This window comes from Hippichthys cyanospilos, chromosome 15, assembly GCF_059441005.1.
Source record: "Hippichthys cyanospilos isolate Australia breed blue-spotted pipefish chromosome 15, RoL_Hcya_1.0, whole genome shotgun sequence".
Lineage (NCBI taxonomy): Eukaryota > Metazoa > Chordata > Actinopteri > Syngnathiformes > Syngnathidae > Hippichthys > Hippichthys cyanospilos.
In genome coordinates, this window is record NC_142383.1 from 13,852,321 (window position 1) to 13,870,000 (window position 17,680).

Consider the following 17,680-nt stretch of genomic DNA (forward strand, 5'->3'; position numbering starts at 1 on the left):
CGTTATGTTGGTGAGAGTAATATAAAAGTAACGCAGTAGTAGTGTAATGCATTACATTTCGAATACAGTCATTTTCTATTGTAACTAACGACTTTAAAATGACAGTAATAAGTAATACCGCATTTTAGTGGCCCTTGTATTCTTTTATTTGCCCTGAAATGAAAAAGTTTGGACCCCCACTGCATTATATATCCAAACTTGTATTCTCGAGGGAATTGCAATGACAATGGAGTATTCTAGTATTGGAACGTTTCCTTGCAGTGAGGCTCAACACAAGAAGCCCCTCTTATCCTTGTTTGGGTTGATGGGTGGGGCGCGCGTGGGTTGAAAACCCCAAACGCGCTCACGACTTTCGCGCGTTCCCGCGTAGCCAATGGGAGCAGGCCTAGCCAGACCCTGCCCGCCATACAAATAAGCTTGGCTTGGCTTTTATTGAAAGCACTTTTAAGGTCGAGCTCCAACGTTCGTTTGCAGTGTCAAATATCCTCCGCGAGCGGCTCAGTAGCGGAGTTGGGAAGAGTTGCAAAACTCGCAGCTACTTTTACTGAAGGAGAAACTCGATCAAATTCGCAACTTTTTTTTTTTTTTTTTTTTTGGGACGCGTCCACCTGCGAGCATGACGCGGAGGTCGTGCGCCATCTACGCGGTGGGCGTCATCTGCGCCATCCTGCTCGTGGTGGGCATCGGCTTGATCGCCTCGCAGACTTTCCGCAAGTTGATGAACAACCGTCTCAAGAAGGTAAAAAAAAAAAAAAAAAAAAAGCGATCTTTTTTCTTCTTCTTTTTGCTTGCCGCACTTCCGCTGTGCCTAAAGCGGATGACAGCTGGCGGTTGACAATGGTGAAGATTGTAGTCAGTGTGAATCAGATCCGTGCAACTTTTGAAAAATGAGTGCAGTATTCAAACAAACACAAATCGGGTCAACGTGTGAAAGTTATATGCAAGTCTTAAGTCATACATTAATAAAAGGCACAAGCATTTTTGCAGAAAATAACTTTTTAAGAAGCGAGTAGTAAGTAGGTAGCTCAGGCTTGCGCATACTAAGAATAGAGGAACTACCAGTACTTTAAAATAGTAACTTTTAGCAAAAAGAAAGGACGATTTAACTCATTCAATGCCAGGGACGTATTTTCACGTTTGTTTTTTTGTTTTTGTTTTAAGAGTCCGAATATTAAATCCCAAATACTTATTAAATTGATACTTAAGTACATCAAGGCCATTCATTTCCAGATACTCAATTATTAAATGAATACTTAAGTATCTGGGATTGAATGTCTGGAATCTGGAAAAAAAAAACAAAAAACGTGAAAATACGTCTCTGGGATTGAAAGAGTTAATTTTCAGTACTTGGAAGTCATTTAAATAGTTAAATACTTGGGATTTGAAAAACACTTGTAAAACTTTTGTTTTTCTCTTGAAATTAAAACATTTTCTAGATATCCCACATTTTTTCTTTTTCTTATGATGTGAATTATCAAAACACTCCATCTATCTTTCATCTATCGATCTTTTCTCGAATTTTAGAAGTCTTTGTAGCCCTCGAGGTAAAAGGTTTTCCCACTTCTGACTAGCTTGTTGAGTTTTAATTCATTTTAAAAGTCTTAAATTATCTGTCTTTTGTCGGTAAAAGTAGAGTAAAACAAACGAAACAAACAAAATAGAAGTAAATGGAACAAGATAGACAACAAATCGTGCAATGTGATTGTTACATATGTACTGTACATAATGTCATGACAATATTTCATTGTTTGAATATTGGTTATTTAACCCTTGGGGGAAATTTTGACACCATTTTTTTATTATGTTTTTTATATGTGATATCAAAGGAAAAGCATACAAAAGCAAAAAAAAAAAAAAAAACCACTAGGAGGCTAAAAATATTGCATATACTGTCAAATCATGCTTGCAAACGGAAGGTCGAGAGGTACACCATGTAGGTGTCAATTTTAGCCCATGTCAGGCTCGTTTACTGCCATTCAAATTGGAAATATTGTCAATTTTGGATATATTGAAAACCCACTGTTTTATCAGGCATTTCTGACAATTTGTGCATCAATCCTTTCAGACACCCAGGAAGTTAATCAGGTAAAAAAAAAAAACTACTTTTGCAATGACGTTTAAGTTCTGCTTAAAAGAGAAGTACAAATGCCGAATGCCGAAACTGGAAGGAGAGAGAATACCAGATCCCATGTAAGAAATTTCTGACTATAGACAAAAAGATTGACAACTACATTCTTCCTATCACATTTCAAATAACTGCAACATCAATTTGCCCGGGGCAAATGATGTCACATTGCCCATTCATATCACGTCTGTGGTGTTGTTCTTCACTGATATCTATGTCTTTTTGTACAGTCATAATTCTAGTTCAACATATCTTAAATTCACACGTGGCTTCTGCGATAGCTTCGCGTAAGTTATTCCAAGGCAAAAGATTGTGGTAAATATCTGTAATTGCAATTCTGACTGTTCAAAATGACCTTGCGGAAATCTAAAACTGATCATCAGTTTATCTGTAGATCTGTGGATCACTGGAAGTGAATTGTTAACTAGGGATGGACGAATACCAATACCAAGCTTCACCGGCATAAATACTTTTTTTTTAACCCGTTATGCAGTATTTTGACCATTTTTGGGTCAGTTTTGTTTCAAATCATTCTCACAGTATTTTAGCCAAAGGGTGACGCAGTAAAAACCAAATGGTCATACCGTGTTGAACTTTGGCATCTTGTCACCATCTGGGTAAAATTTCAGCTCCATAGCGCCTTCTTTCAATGCTTTCCCTTTATGTGAAATGCTTTTGTAAAGATCAAACGATTGGACAAAATATCGCACAAGGGTTAAAATGATCTGCCATTGTTTTTGGGGGGAAAATTTTGAGTATGAAAATTACTCGTGATATTTTTACATGGTATCGATGACTCAAGAGTTGAGTACTTGTAAAAGGTGTCGCTCTGAAGAAAATTTATGCTTGAATTAACAAAAATGGCATCAGGTCAGGTTAAGTTCCCAGAAATATGAATAACGAAAGTAAAGCGATGATGTGAAATTTCTCTGCGGTTTTATGGGGCTTTTGTGGTCATAGTAGCTGATGGTCGCATTTAAATAAAAACTTGAAAAAGTGGAACGACTTGCGACTGTGGAACTAAAGTGGAACGACTTGCGACTGCGCAATCATCACTTGGACTTGTGTTTTCTCGGCGTGTTTTTGGTGTTAGCAAATAATGGAAGTTTCAAGCACAAAAATAAGCAATTGGAATGCTCAAATAAAGTGATGATTTGCAAAGATTATTCTGGGTGTCTTCTGTTTAGAACAGGGGTGTCTAAACTTTTTCCTCTGAGGGACGCACACGGAAAAATAGTGGGCCGCATTTGAGTCATTTATTTATTTATTTAATTGCGATATATTTTTTTTCACACCTATTTTTACTAGATAGCATCTCGGGCTATGTTAAAATGCAATTTTCTTCTATGCCGCGGGCCGCTAAAATGCGGGCGGCGGGCCGCGAATGACCCCCGCGCCGTAGTTTGGACACCTCAGGTTTAAGGAAATTCCATGTTGACTGTCCAGGGAAAAAAAAAAGTTCCTCAAGAAGTATTTTGAAGTGGGCAACTTGGTTCTGTGTTCTTCAGATAAGAAGTTTTCGTTTTAAATGGCTCTTTGATGTCCCATTAACAGGGGCCTATGACTTGAGTGTCATTTGATTGACATTTTAAAGCAAACATTCATATCGTAATCTTTATAGTTGAAAGAAATTCCTTAGCTAGGCACCGATTCCAATCTCTCTTTTTTTTCCCCTTTCCCATTAGGGAGTGGATAAGGGTGGAAGTAGGGCAGTGGGTTGCTACTTGGATATTAGTGCGGGTTGCTTTTAAGGTGAACCACTAGACTTCAAGAAATAGGAGGGTACGATTGTTGAGAATTTGGATACTCCTTTTTATATTACCGGTACAGCCATCTGGCTTAAGTTTCAAGAAGGTTTGGATTGTGACTTAAAGGGATAGTGTGTAAGATTGACTGTTTTTCATTATGGCCAGCAGGAGGTGCTGCAGGTGCTGCATTAGCTATAACAAACATGGCCGCCTCCGGAGCAGGGCCGCCCTCCATGTAATATAATTTAATGATAACTAGACCTATGGTTATATTTAAAACATACTGTTTGGTCATTAAGAACACATTTATCTGCAAGTTTTGGAAATTTACAATCATTTAATTGATTCCTTTTGAATGAAAAACGGTCTAAATCTTACACACTGTTCCTTTAAGGCAGTGCTTCTCAAATAGTGGGGCGAGGTGATGCCAGGGGGGGCGCGGATGATCCCAGGAAAAAGGCTTTGTTTTTGTCATGTGGAATGTAATTGCAATAAAGTAATAATTTTCAGCATTTTCTTTTAGTTTCAGGCACTTTGGTGCACTTGCTTCTTTTTTTTCCGTTTTAGACTAAGCTGTAACCCGTATAAACGCAATCAAAATAATTAACAGTTGTTGAAAGTTGATTTATATTGCGTTTTTCTGTTAATGTTAAAAAGGATACATGCTTTAGGTATACTGAGACAATTTTCATCAATAATAATCTTATTTATATTCAGTGCATCGACTGGGGGGGGCGAAAAGTTTTCTCTTTTCTAGGGGGGGCCTGGCAAAATATAGTTGAGCAACACTGCTTTAGGGGCAAGTAAATTTTGGCATGACACCATTTACCTCTCGCAAATTTAATGCATGCAGAGGAAGTGAAATCTGACACCTGCTACATTGCTCAGGTGATGCATTGCTTGGTTGAGGAAGCAGGCAGGTGGCGCTGTGGAAAAGATACACACGTCCTTTTGAAACTTGAGTAAAACACACTACGTTGGACATACCAACTACAAGCAAGCTCGCTCGCTGGTATGATTTATTTTAGGGTCCTCATTCAGCCAATCATTCCGAGAATACCTCCTTGAGTCTTAAGCTGCTTTTCCCCGAGCCAGCACTGGGTTAATAGCTTGATCCTTGATATGATTTATAAAGGCGAGGCGTGATGTAAAAGCTAAGCGCGATACTAAGTCTTGAGAGAAGACTCAAGATTTTATCGAACTGAAACCAAGTCAATTTCAAGACTTGCGGGTGGAAGCCAAGTCCAGACCAAAATGATTCAGCTCAACAAGTCAAAACTAGGAGGAGTTGAGAGTAACTCAAACCAAGACTTTGAGATGTTCACACCAAGGATGAGGCGTGTAGAGAACAAGTTGAGGATTTCATTTGGAATAATTTACATGCAAATAAGGCGGGTGAGACCAAGACTTGATATTTTGAGACCTTGGAGTCAAGTCTTTCTAAGAGTTTAGGCTGTAATAAAACATGTAGAGACCAAGTCCAGACTTTCCGGAGTTCAGACCAAGTCTAGCCTCAGAACATGTTAGCTAGACGTGAGGTGTTAGGACCAAATTTAGATCAAGATAGGGCAGGTTAAGAATAAGTCAAGAACTTTACTTAAAGGAGCTGAGACCGAGCTAAAGCTGGTCAGAAACTAACCTGGACCAAGATTTTGGGAAGTTGGTTGTACCGGGCAAGGAAGTTTGAGAACAAGTCAAGACCAACCGAAGAGTTGCGACCAACTTCTGACTTGTTAATTTTTGTGGAATACAGACAGAGCCAAGGCTGGTCAATTCCAGCTGTAGACCAAAACTTTGAGATGTTGACCTACACATGAAAGTTTGAGTCCAAATTAAGACCAAAGGTTTAAAAATTCAGGTCCAGTACTTTGCGCAGTTGTGACCAACTTCTGATTTGTTGACTTTGTGGAGTCCAGACAGAGTTTAAAAACAAGTCCAGAAATCCAAGTCCAGACAAAAACTTTGCGGAGTTGAGACCTGAGTCCTGACAGAGTTCAGACAAAGACCACTCATAGATTATTGATGAAACTCACCAAAACATCAAGAAATGTTTTGAAAATCATCCTACCCATATAATCAGAGACAAGGCCAAGCAAAAATGCCTTCAATTCAAAGACAAAACTTGACATTTGAAAAATGCTTTCATAAACAAAACCAAGTTGTATTTTGGATTCCCGAGCTCATACTTTGAGAAAAAAACTTCGGAATGCGGGACAAAAGGCTATTTAAGGTCATTCTGACTCCTAATAAGGACACCGTGGTACTCTAGTGTTCTGTGAAAAATCCCCAGGGGTGCTGGGGTTAATTATCCAATACTACTTAATAATTACTAAATGATCAATTCCAAACCTAAATATCTATGCAAGGTACGATACGCGAGATGGCAGAAGATACAATAAACCTGCGTCCTTCCTTGTTGACATTCGCACAACAGAATAAGTCACCAGAGGTCAATGGAACACTCGCAGAAAAAACACTACCCAACGTTAAACAGTCTTTATGTTCTATTGTTTCTCAGGAGATTATGAGAACATCCTCCGGCCGCGCGTTTTTCATGCCCGTGTTTTTCCGCCGTCTCGACATCAAAGTCGTAGCAGCTCGCCTATTTGCTTTTTCACCTGCTACATATGTTTTCAATCGGGGAGTGGCGTAGATGAGAGGGGTTCTCTGTTCCTGTTTTCCATGCAGTATTTCATGTCGCATGCTGGGAGGGCGGCCATGTTGAATCGTACGGCGAAAAATAAAAAGAAGCATGAAAGGACAGCGGTCCGAAAGAACACACTCGGGCCTCCTCAATCCAAGGTGACAGCTTCATTGTCCTTGACCACTTTGTAAACGTCTGTCTGCGGATGAGTAGAATAGAAGCTAGAGGAGGAGGGTTCCCAGAGTACCGGGGACACTTTGGCGCGCTCTCCTTTTTTGGGTTAATTTACGCCGAGGCACTACTTTGAACAAAACTGACACAACTAGGCCAAACTGAAATTTCCACCTCACGTGTTGTTGGAAGACAAACTAATCCTTCCACCCCCTCTTCCCTTCCTCCTCGCCTCTGTGTGTTTTCCAATTCCTCAGAAGATCCCTGCGGTGAATCGTTGGGATCGTTGTCCACAAACCCAAAGAGTTTTGCGGCGTTTGAAAACTCAGAGAGAGTTTAGCTTTGGGGCGGCTGCTTATGGAGCTCAGGCCTGAGGAATGTGGCCTAGATCATTAAGGTTGGAGTCCCGCAACCATTAGGAGAACGGCCTTATGAATCACATGATCTGTCAGCGACTCTCCCCGAGTGCCCGTCGCCAATGGCAACCGCTTGACAATGGAACTATGGAGGGGTCTCCCCTAATACCATTCATGTGCATGGCCAATGCTCTTGTCAGACGGAGGCGCCCCACCGTGGCCCCCCTAAGACGTTTTTGTTCTCTGGGCTGTTTTTGTTAGGAATACACCATCTAGACTCAAACGTGCAACCGCTTCTTCTTAACTCCAAACGATACCACTTGAATTTTCTATCAGTAATGTGATTCTTAGCTGTTTTTTCTTCATTTGTCATTATTACCCTACCAATTTTAGGCCCTCTAAAACTCTACCCTTTACCGGCTCAAACTTTTCAAAAGCTGGTCCAAAGTCCAAACACAATAGTACCTCCAGTATGTACAGTTCAAAATACTTGACTGTATAGTTCAAAATTAGCTCCGCAGCATTTGCACCTAGCTAACGCTAACGGTGTCTTAACAGGAGATTGTTTTGGTGGAGGGGAGCCGCGTATTTGAGTCATGGAAGAGGCCTCCACCTCCTGTCTACATGGAGTACTTCTTCTTCAACGTCACCAACGTCAATGAGTTCCTCGCCGGAGCCAAGCCGGTCCTCAACCAGGTCGGACCTTACACATACAGGTGGGGTCCAAGACTTAAAAATCTGATTTAGTTTTTTTGTTACTGATTGAACAGACTACGCTAACCGTTGCTTTATCAGCTTCCGTATTTTCCGTACCCTAATGCCGCAAAGAAAAGCCTTTAATTAAAACAAATACTGTGCAACTTTGGTACGCCCTCTTGACTGACCATTTCCCGCTAACACATGGATAAAAGGAAAGGAACACACACACTATGTACACTAGCAACCATAAACAAATCACGTACTGTATTACGTACCTTACATACAGCTTGTATGCTGAGAGCAAATAACTTATCAGAGAACATGACATATTACGTAAGCTGGGAGCGATAAACCATTTAGAGATACCATATGGTTCAGCATTTGCTCCATATATAGGTGAAGTACGGAAATAAGTGTATATTGATCAATATAACCAAGACTGTATTTGAAACAGTACTTGAAAAAAAATGATAGTGTTGCTTGAACCAAGAGGTGTAAATCCAGTCCTACCGTGACCATAGAAGTATGGTTGCGAGTGTAGCAGAAGGACCTAAGTAAAAATGGACATTTGGACTTTAGAAGTTAATACCAAGTGAAGTCCAACAGCAAGACAGAGAAAGGCCAAGTTTTTTAGGAGTAGAAGCCAAGTCAAGTCTGAGACGATGCCAACTTGGAGAAGTTGGAAAACGGTCAAGTTAAGGACTTGGTGGAGTCATGACTACAAGTCATGGCTACAAGACTTGTAGGGATGTGTCCCAGTCCAGATCCAGTTTTTGAGTATGGGAAAGTCAGGCACAAGGCTTTGAGAAATTAAGACCAAGTCAAGACAAAGATTTTGAAGATTTGTCGTCAAGTCCAGTGACCACGTTTTGAATAAGTTGAAAAAGTCAAGCCTGATACAATATCAAACCAAATCAAGATGAAGACTTCGAGTTGAGGGAAAGTTCAGACAAAGACCTGGAGGCGAGATCAAGACTGAGGACGGTAGAGACAAGTTAGAGGGTTTGACACAGACAAGTCAAATCAAGACCAAATCAATAACTCGACTTGTTTTCAGGAGTTGAGGTCAAGTCAACAATCGATTCCAGGTAGGTGACAGAATTCTAAAAGATCAATGAATGGATTTTTATTGCCATCCATGGATAAAACAAAAAAAGATGTCCACTTTCTGCTTTTTGATATCTGTTCAGTGTTTTAGCTTTGTTACTTTTGGGAATACTTCCATTTTGAGTCAACATTCGAGCTGTAGGTTCCCCTCCGCCACCTTAAATAAATATCAAAGTTCACTGACGGCACTCGTGTGTTTTATAATTCCCAATATTGCGTTGGCACCGCGACGAGTTCCTATAGAGAAAAAATAGATTTTTGCATTTTAAAAGTGCGTCAAAGTTTGAAATATCTTTTTGATTTCACGCAAAGGGAGTACAGGTACAAGGACAACGTGACCATGGTGAACGACGGCAAAATGGTGTCGGCGTACAACACTAAAAGCTTCGTGTTCTTGAGGGACAAGTCTGTTGGCGACCCGGCGGTAGATAACATCACCACCGTTAATATACCCGCTTGGGTAAGTAGACATCGGTAACGACATTTATCGTCATTGGTCGGCGTGTCCCCTCATGTTTTTCTCTTTCATTGGGTGTAGGCGGTGATGAACAAGGTGAAAGACAGCTTCTGGAAAGCGTCGATGGTGTCCATCTGGATGAACTCCATCGGGAGCGGCCTGTTCACCACTCGCACCGTGGACGAACTACTGTGGGGATACGAGGACCCGCTGCTGACCCGTATCGCTCCCAGTAATCCGGAAGTGGAGACCACTTTTGGTCTTATGTACAAGGTAAGTGGAGATTTTCTTGGACAAACGTTTCAATTCTCACCATGCGCTTAAGCAATCAGTGCTGCTGTTTTGATTAGCAAAGGTGAAGTGAAATGATGAGAGTTATTATGGTGAGCTTCTGTATAGGTTCCAAAACAATAAACCCTACCCTCAACGCCCTGATGCGGTAAAATGCAGTTTTCAAATCACAGGAGCAGATTTATTGGCGTTATTGTTGTAGGCTGACAAATGTTAGTCTACGCCACACTTGTTTGGTAGCATTTGGGAAGTTAACACAAATGTGTACACTTTAAAGAATGCAAATCAAAATCTTTGCTCTTTCTCATAATAATTTGTGTTTTATCTGCCTTTGTTCAAGCATCATATAACATTTGTGTCCTAAATCTGACAGTACATACTGTAAAAGATAAAAAAATATCGCTTAAGTCGATTATGTTTGTGATTCAGATATCTTACAAAAAATGTGTTTTTGAGTGTTGAGTTTTCAGATATATTTTCCCCGATATTTTGTTCTGAGTATTGAAAAACAATTATAAACACAGCAAATCGAATAACACATTTCCACTTGATGAGTGACAAATCTTAATTTAACTTAAATTTAAACTGTGGTTAGCACAAACAAACATTTCAGACAAAATTCTCTCCACAAATGTTGGTCAATGAGAAGAATTTGCTAGCTGAAAAAGCACATTTGAGTGAGAGTGATTTGTTAAAATGTGATCAGTGGGAATGGGAACTATGCCAGGCCGTCAGCATCAAAGTGTGCATTCATTTACATCTAGCACGCCAGCCTATATGGAGCACTTGAGCGCTGCTAGGTAGTGACATTTACAGTAAAAAATTGTATTGGTACTGTTGATTGAAATCAACAGTATCAATACAATGCAATTTTTTACTGTGTATGTAGAGAAATACAGTAATTAAACAGTACTTTTTTTGGCGACAAAACTGCTGATATTATACCGTAAAAACAGCATTATTTTTTTTTACAGTTTAGTCAAGCTGTTACACTTTTAACACGCTGCTAGGAACAACTTCAAAATAAAATATTTATTTTGATGTTTTTCTCATTGCGTTTCCAGCATGTTTTACAGTCATGCAGACCATAAACAATTATATTGCGATTAGCTTGTCATTTTTCCTTACGTGCGCATTAATAAATGGCAAGAAGAAATGCAGAGCATTTTTTTTAAACGAGGTACCCGAAATACTCGACGAGAAGTTTCAACCCTAAATAATTTAATAAATCGGAATTTTACACGGCGATTATTTGTCAAATGGCTGATAATTGCAGATATCTGCAAAACTACGGTCAAATATTTGTAATCTTGCCCCCCCACCCAGAAAAATGGAAGCAATGATGGAGAATTCGTCTTTCACACTGGGCAGCAGAATTACTTGGATTACGGCCGAGTGGAAACATGGAAAGGTCAAAGGTAACGCATTCCTCCCTTATTTTTCTCGGGCCAGAAGCCTCTCTCTTAAATATTTGAGTCATCTGCTTTCTGCTCAAAATACATGGCCACTCCGTCTTTGGTTTATTTTATGTCTGGATCTCTGAGGACAGGGCATCCTCCTACCATAATGGCTCCACAGTGACATCTAAACGCCTCATTATCAGCAGTAATGCTAGTTTCTCTTTCAGATCGATATCATCAAACGTTTCTCTCCAATTTTGCGTCAGACGCGATAGGAAATCTCATACGAAACCGTGAACGGAAACGGACGTTTCTCGAAAATGTTTTGCAGTCAGCTGACCTTCTGGAACTCCAACCAAAGCAACAGCATCAACGGGTCCGACGGAAGCGCCTTTCATCCGCTGCTCCAGAAGGACGAGCGCATTTATATCTTCACCCCGGACCTTTGCAGGTACCTCCTAAATCGTGAGAATTCGGTTTAGTTCTTCGAAACGCACATGAGGAACATTATTCATCCTCTCACCCCCGCATAAAAAAAAAAAAAAAAAAACAACCTTTGGCCTAGATGGAGGTTAGAAATTACATGGGATAAAGCGTGATAAACAAAGCCAGAAAAAAAGGTTTTACTGCACTCACAGTGATTTCTTCCCGGAATATTTATGACACATCTTTGGAAAGTCAAATATTTACGAGAAACTTTTGGATTGCAAAGACGTTCGTAGCTTACCAGTTCATCTACGAACATTGCAAAGCTAAAGACCCAACGTGCATACTTGCCTCGTAAGTACCCGACATACCATGCTGATAAATACTGAAATATACCACCCCGCATAGAACCTCACATTCCAGACATAGCACACTGATACATGTGATTGTTTTCAAGTGTAAGGAAAAAAAACAAAAAAAAACGTTTTTGACAGTGGGCTAGAAACAAACATTTGAACTTACGTTTCAGATTTTAAAAGGAAAAAAAATGCAATTTCAGTTTAAATACGTGAAATAGTACTTTAGTTTGCAAAAAGTATATTATATATACATATATATTGGGATTCGTAGATGGGGAATAAGTAAGCTTTACCTGTTTCTTTTGTGTGTTTACAGTTGAACAAGGTTGCTCATATTGACATTGAGTTATTATGCTATTGAGAGTTTAGAGTTATTATTTGAGTTATTATTGTTATTACTTTGAGTATTACTATATTGTGATTGAAAAAGTTTTCAAATATGTCATTAATTGAGGGTGCGCTTCATAATCCAGTGCACTTTATATATGGAAAAAGTGTGAAAATATCTCATTAATTTAGGGTGCGCCTTATACTCTGATGCGCCTTATATATGGAAAAAGCTTTCAAATATGTCATTAATTGAGGGTGCGCTTTATAATCCGGTGCGCCTTTTATATGGAAAAAGTTTTAAAATATATCATTCATTGAGGGTGCGCCTTATAATCCAGTGCGCCTTTATATGGAAAAAGTTTTAAAATATGTCATTAATTGAGGGTGCGCCTTATAATCCGGTGCGCCTTATATATGGAAAAAGTTTTAAAATATGTCATTAATTGAGGGTGCGCCTTATAATCCGGTGCGCCTTGTATGGAAATGGTTTTTAAATATGTCATTAATTGGGGGTGCGCCTTATACTCCGATGCGCCTTATATATGGAACAAGTTTTAAGATATGTCATTAATTGAGGGTGGGCTTTATACTCCGATGCGCCTTATATATGGAAAAAAGTTTTAAAATATATCATTAATTGAGGGTGCGCCTTATAATCCGGTGCGCCTTATATATGGAAAAAGTTTTAAAATATGCCATTAATTGAGGGTGCGCCTTATAATCCGGTGTGCCTTATAGTGCGGAAAATACGGTAATCAAAAAAAATAAATAAACATGCAAATTCCTGACCTGTTAATATGTGGGACGTAAAATTCACTATGTATTTTGTTTTTCATAAAATGTATATAACATCGAGTCAACCCAAAGTGGCAACAAGCTGGACCAATGAAGTAGCAGCGTTGCTCTGACCGATGGTACCCGTATCTTAATTTAGTCAGTAACCTTGAACCCAAAAACCTTTTTGTCGCATGTGGAAAGAATCTGTTGACGTTCTACCTTTGGCCCAGTCTTGGCGCGTGCCGTTAACCCCTTGTCCCACATGTTTACAAAACACTTTCACCCACTTACTAAACTCATTGTGGCTTCAGGCGGGCCAGTGGTGTTATGGGAACTTAAGAGGAACGCTGCCTCCTCCGTTTCCTGTTCTTCTTGACCGTTACGCGGGAGGAAACGGCCCGCTCGCTCTGGCGTGGATACATTTCACATCAGCGCATTTTGGCTTCCCATTACGTTTAAAAAAACAAACATGTATGTGAACCGACATCTGGAAAAATGGTTTCTTGAAAATGATATGAAGGACAATTCCCATTTGTGACCTTTTGGCCTTCGTTCTAACAGCTGAGCCACAAAAGCCTCAAAATTCTGATGAAGTGCAGACAGGTGCTACTAGTCAAAGAGCTGCCTTGTCTTTTGGTTGTGCTGGACATTCATCACTGTTCCATTTAGTCCAAATAAAGCAGAACCACACCCCAGTCGAACTTTATCCTAGTTAATCAGAAATATCGGAATTGAGCGGTATCGATTGAATTATAACTGCATACATTGATTTTATTCAGTTGAATTACTATTAGCACCCCAGTTTTTTTATTTTTATATTTTTTTGCGTGTTGGATGCGAATTTAGTATCGAAAACAGGGGTGTCAAACATATGGCTCGTGGGCTGGTCCGGGCCCGCCATCGGGTTTAAACCGGCCCGCAAAATGAATTTGTAATATAAAGGATAACAATGAGCTGCTTTTTTTTTCAATAAGTAAAAAAAATGAAATATTTTGTGATTAATAGTGATGTTTTGCTTGTATTGTTTGAGCAACATTAAAAAAAGAATAAAAAAAAAAAACCTGAAGTTGTTGTTTTAAAGTTACATAAATATATATACCATGATTTTGATTAGCCTGGGCCACTTTGGAAAAGATTGTCCTCTACGCAGACTGCAAGCTAAAACGAATTTGACACGCCTAGTCAAAAACTTACTTCTGCACTAGTGTAAGTTAGGATTTTGTTAGGATTTGGAGCCCCAACACACACACACACACACACACACACACACAAACACGGACACACACACACAAACCCTAAAAACCAATTTTGCAATAAGGTGCTTCATGTTCCAATTAATTTGCTCTCAATTTGAAAAGAAATGTACTGTTAAAATAAGGACCTTCCCGCATCCTCCAGAGTACTTCCATTTGAGAACAACTTGTTTATACCCTAAATATACTACCGACTATGATGGAAAATGTTTCCATCACATTACATAGTCATCTTGGAAAATTCGTGAAAAAGAAACACTTTAACATATGTTTTTTTTTTTTTTTAAACATTTACCAGTAAATAAACTTGCAGCGAAGACTCTCGGTAGCAACCCAGGCTAAACTTTAGTTCTTCATGTAGTCAACGTAATATTACTTACTTATTAACCTGGGCTTTGGTGCTATTTTGTGGAATATTTCGGTATAACAGAAATAGCCTAAAATACACAAATAGGTGAGTTTTTTTTCTGCAACGAGGTGAGCCTAGATGAATTTGTAATTAGCAAACTAAATTTGCAGTGATTCTTGGATAATTTAAAGCTTCATGGTCAAGTATTACATCTTCCTGGAGGATTAATCTTACTTCCATTTTTTTTTTTTATCAACCACCTGTTTGAATGAATTCACTATTCATAATTTACTTCTCTTCTTACGACTTGGAAGTCAAGCAGCATTGAAAACGAGATGTTGTTTCTCTTGTCCTTTAAACTTACATAAAATGTATCCACAAAGTATAATTTTCCAAATTTTTATATCTCGCAAATACGCCCTTAAAGTTTTTTTCTTTTCCTTTTCGCGGTGCGTTTCTCAGAGGTCAAGGGAAAGGTTGCGACAGTATTGTTGCGCACTGGCAAACACTGTATGGACTCTATTGTTCTGAGAATCATCAGAATTCCCTGGGAACCGCTCAACATACCGCAACTCTCTCAGAGGTCACCAGAAAAACACCCTAAATGTCTCCAGTGGAACTTTTGAAGCTATTTCATCGAAGGTTCTGCTGGTTAGATTTTCTCCACGGGGAGATATTTTCGCCTTTGAATCATTTCAAGGTCTCGCTATAACACAGCAGCTGCATACGTGGACCTGCCAAGCGGTAATCCAGAAGGCTAATAATCAGACGTTAAACTTTCACTGAGGTGACCATTAAAAAGCAATAAACTACTGCAACGGTTCATGACGCTTTGGAGGAAGTCATAAAATCCTTTGACACAGATTGGCAACCGATTCTTGGAAAGGATCAAAGTTAAATGTCACGTTTACAAGAGGAGCTTGAATTTTTTTCCAGGACCATCTACATGGAGTTTGAGAAGGACGTGGAGGTGAGGGGGATCCCGGCATACCGTTTTACGCCGCCGCGTTCCGTGCTGGCCAGTAAAGAGGACAATCCGGCCAACGAGGGTTTTTGCGTCACGCCGAAAGAGTGCCTTGGAACGGGCCTCCTAAAAGTCAGTCCTTGTCGCAAAGGTAAATGAGCCTATCTCCGTTTATGATCATTTTATCGTCTGTTAGCACGTCAAGGCCACATATTGCGGAGGGAAACGTTGAGCTTGGATACGTTTGGGGATTTATCAAATTTAGGCTATTTTGGACGAAAATTACACTGTATCAAATTGCTGGTGGCGTCAATCTTATTATAATGGTAGTGAACCTAACCTTCCTGTTATGTTTATTTGCAAGGGTTAATATGAGCCGGAGGTGTGTGCATTTAATTTATACCCATAAATCCATATCTAATATTTTCTTTTAACCAGTGTCTCTGGGTCAGTATGACCCGGAGGTGTGTGCATTTATATAAAAGCATCAAAAACTCTGGTTTTGGATTGGTAAACCATTCACAAAGTAATAAATGCAATATTTATTTGACATCATGAATAATAACATTCTGGGTCAATATGACCCGGAAATGTGTGCATGTATTAAAAAAAAAAAAAAAAAAAAAAAAAAAATCAAAAACTCAGTTTTTTGATTGGAAAACCATTGACAGTAACACAATATTTAATGTATACCAATAATTAACAACAACATCCTGGGTCAAAATGACCCGGGGTCATGCGTAATTATTCAAAAGCCTCAGAATTTTGTTTTTCCTGTGTAATCCTGCTAACAAACCAACCTTGTGTGTTTTTTTTTCTTTTAAATCACCCTCAGAATCCACTTTAATATTCATGGGTCATTTTGACCCGGATTTTTTTTTTTTTTTTTTTAAACTGTGATAAAATGCCTTTCTCAATGGATATGTTGAAGTCGTGGAATGAAATGAATTGTGACAGAGTATCAATGGGCTAAGAAAACTGCATGCATGGATAATGAGCAGAATAAGCAAAAATTTCCCCTATATCTCGGGGTGGCCCAAAAGTGACACGATGTAGCTCCGCCCTGCTAACCACTAAATTGCAGCATTTAAACAGGTTATCCACAAGCTACGAATGTTAAATTTGTTCAAATCGATTCAAATGAAATGTTTACACAGGTTTATTTTTTAATGAAAAAAGATTAAAATCATCCAGAAAGGATGAAATTTTTTTTTGCCATGACGCATATCAGATTGCATTGGAACTATTAATTATTACATATAGTATTTTAGCAGTTATTGTCATTGAGTCGCGTCGCATCGTAGGAATCATATGTTGTAATTGAAGTCACTTGTGAGCTCAGGTGTCATTTCAGTTCAGCAGTAAGAATTTGTGTGTGTGTGTGTGTGTGTGTGTGTAACCTTGTCCAAGGGCTGTTGCCAAACACAGGAGCAGGAAAAGCTTCACCCCTGGCCCACTTCACGAGCACTTAGTCACAGCGGCGGCGGACATACAGTATGCGCGATGTTTTTGTGCCGTGGCGTACCTTTCAAAGTTGACAGGTGGAGCTCGGCCAGGTTTGCTTCAGCCCTTGTTGTGTTTGGGGCTCGGAATGAGGCGTGTGGGCCGTATCGTCGGGTCTCAATGTCTCTAGTTGACAATAAGTGGAAGGAACTGAGCAGGAGGAGAGAGATTATAAGTGCAGTCACTGGTAGATTGAAATCAGATTTAAAATCCACTTATTGTTTTAAGTACTGGGGTAGACTTTTGGACTGAGATAAAGGTTCAATCAGATTTTAACTCGTGTGGTATTTTGACCATTTTTTGGTCATTTTCTTCTTGCGGTATTTTAGCCAAGGGATGACACATTCGTGGGAGGTGGGATAACAAAGTTGCCGTGTTGACCTTTGGTGTGTTGTCACCGTCTGGGTGAAATTTCAGCTCCCTAGTGTTTTCCTTTGATGCGAAATGCCTTTGACGTAAAAATGGCGTCAATTCTCGTCTGGTTTCCCCAGGTGCTCCCGTCGTGGCCTCTTTTCCTCATTTCTACCTGGCCGATTCCAAATACGCGGCAGCTATCGAAGGAATGTCCCCGGAGAGAACCCACCACCAAACTTTCCTCGACCTAAACCCGGTAGGACAAACCTAAAAATAGTTTGCTGCCTTTATGTCACGAGTGGTCCAAATTATTTGTTTTAAAGCAGCGGTTCTCAAACTTTTTTCAGGCAAGTACCCCTTTACCAGT

General features: G+C 39.6%; 1 protein-coding gene across 1 annotated transcript in view; it reads left to right on the plus strand.

Moving 5' to 3' along the window:
* Positions 1–427: 427 nt before the first annotated feature.
* The window catches only part of LOC148411787 (lysosome membrane protein 2-like), a 22,767-nt gene continuing 5,514 nt past the window's right edge, over positions 428–17,680 (plus strand). The window contains exons 1-8 of the mRNA XM_088435167.1: positions 428–739; positions 7,603–7,760; positions 9,163–9,310; positions 9,389–9,580; positions 10,925–11,016; positions 11,330–11,449; positions 15,429–15,607; positions 17,451–17,569. Coding sequence (XP_088291293.1) covers positions 617–739; positions 7,603–7,760; positions 9,163–9,310; positions 9,389–9,580; positions 10,925–11,016; positions 11,330–11,449; positions 15,429–15,607; positions 17,451–17,569 — 1,131 coding nt within the window. The 5' untranslated portion in view covers positions 428–616. The remainder of the gene's footprint in view (positions 740–7,602; positions 7,761–9,162; positions 9,311–9,388; positions 9,581–10,924; positions 11,017–11,329; positions 11,450–15,428; positions 15,608–17,450; positions 17,570–17,680) is intronic.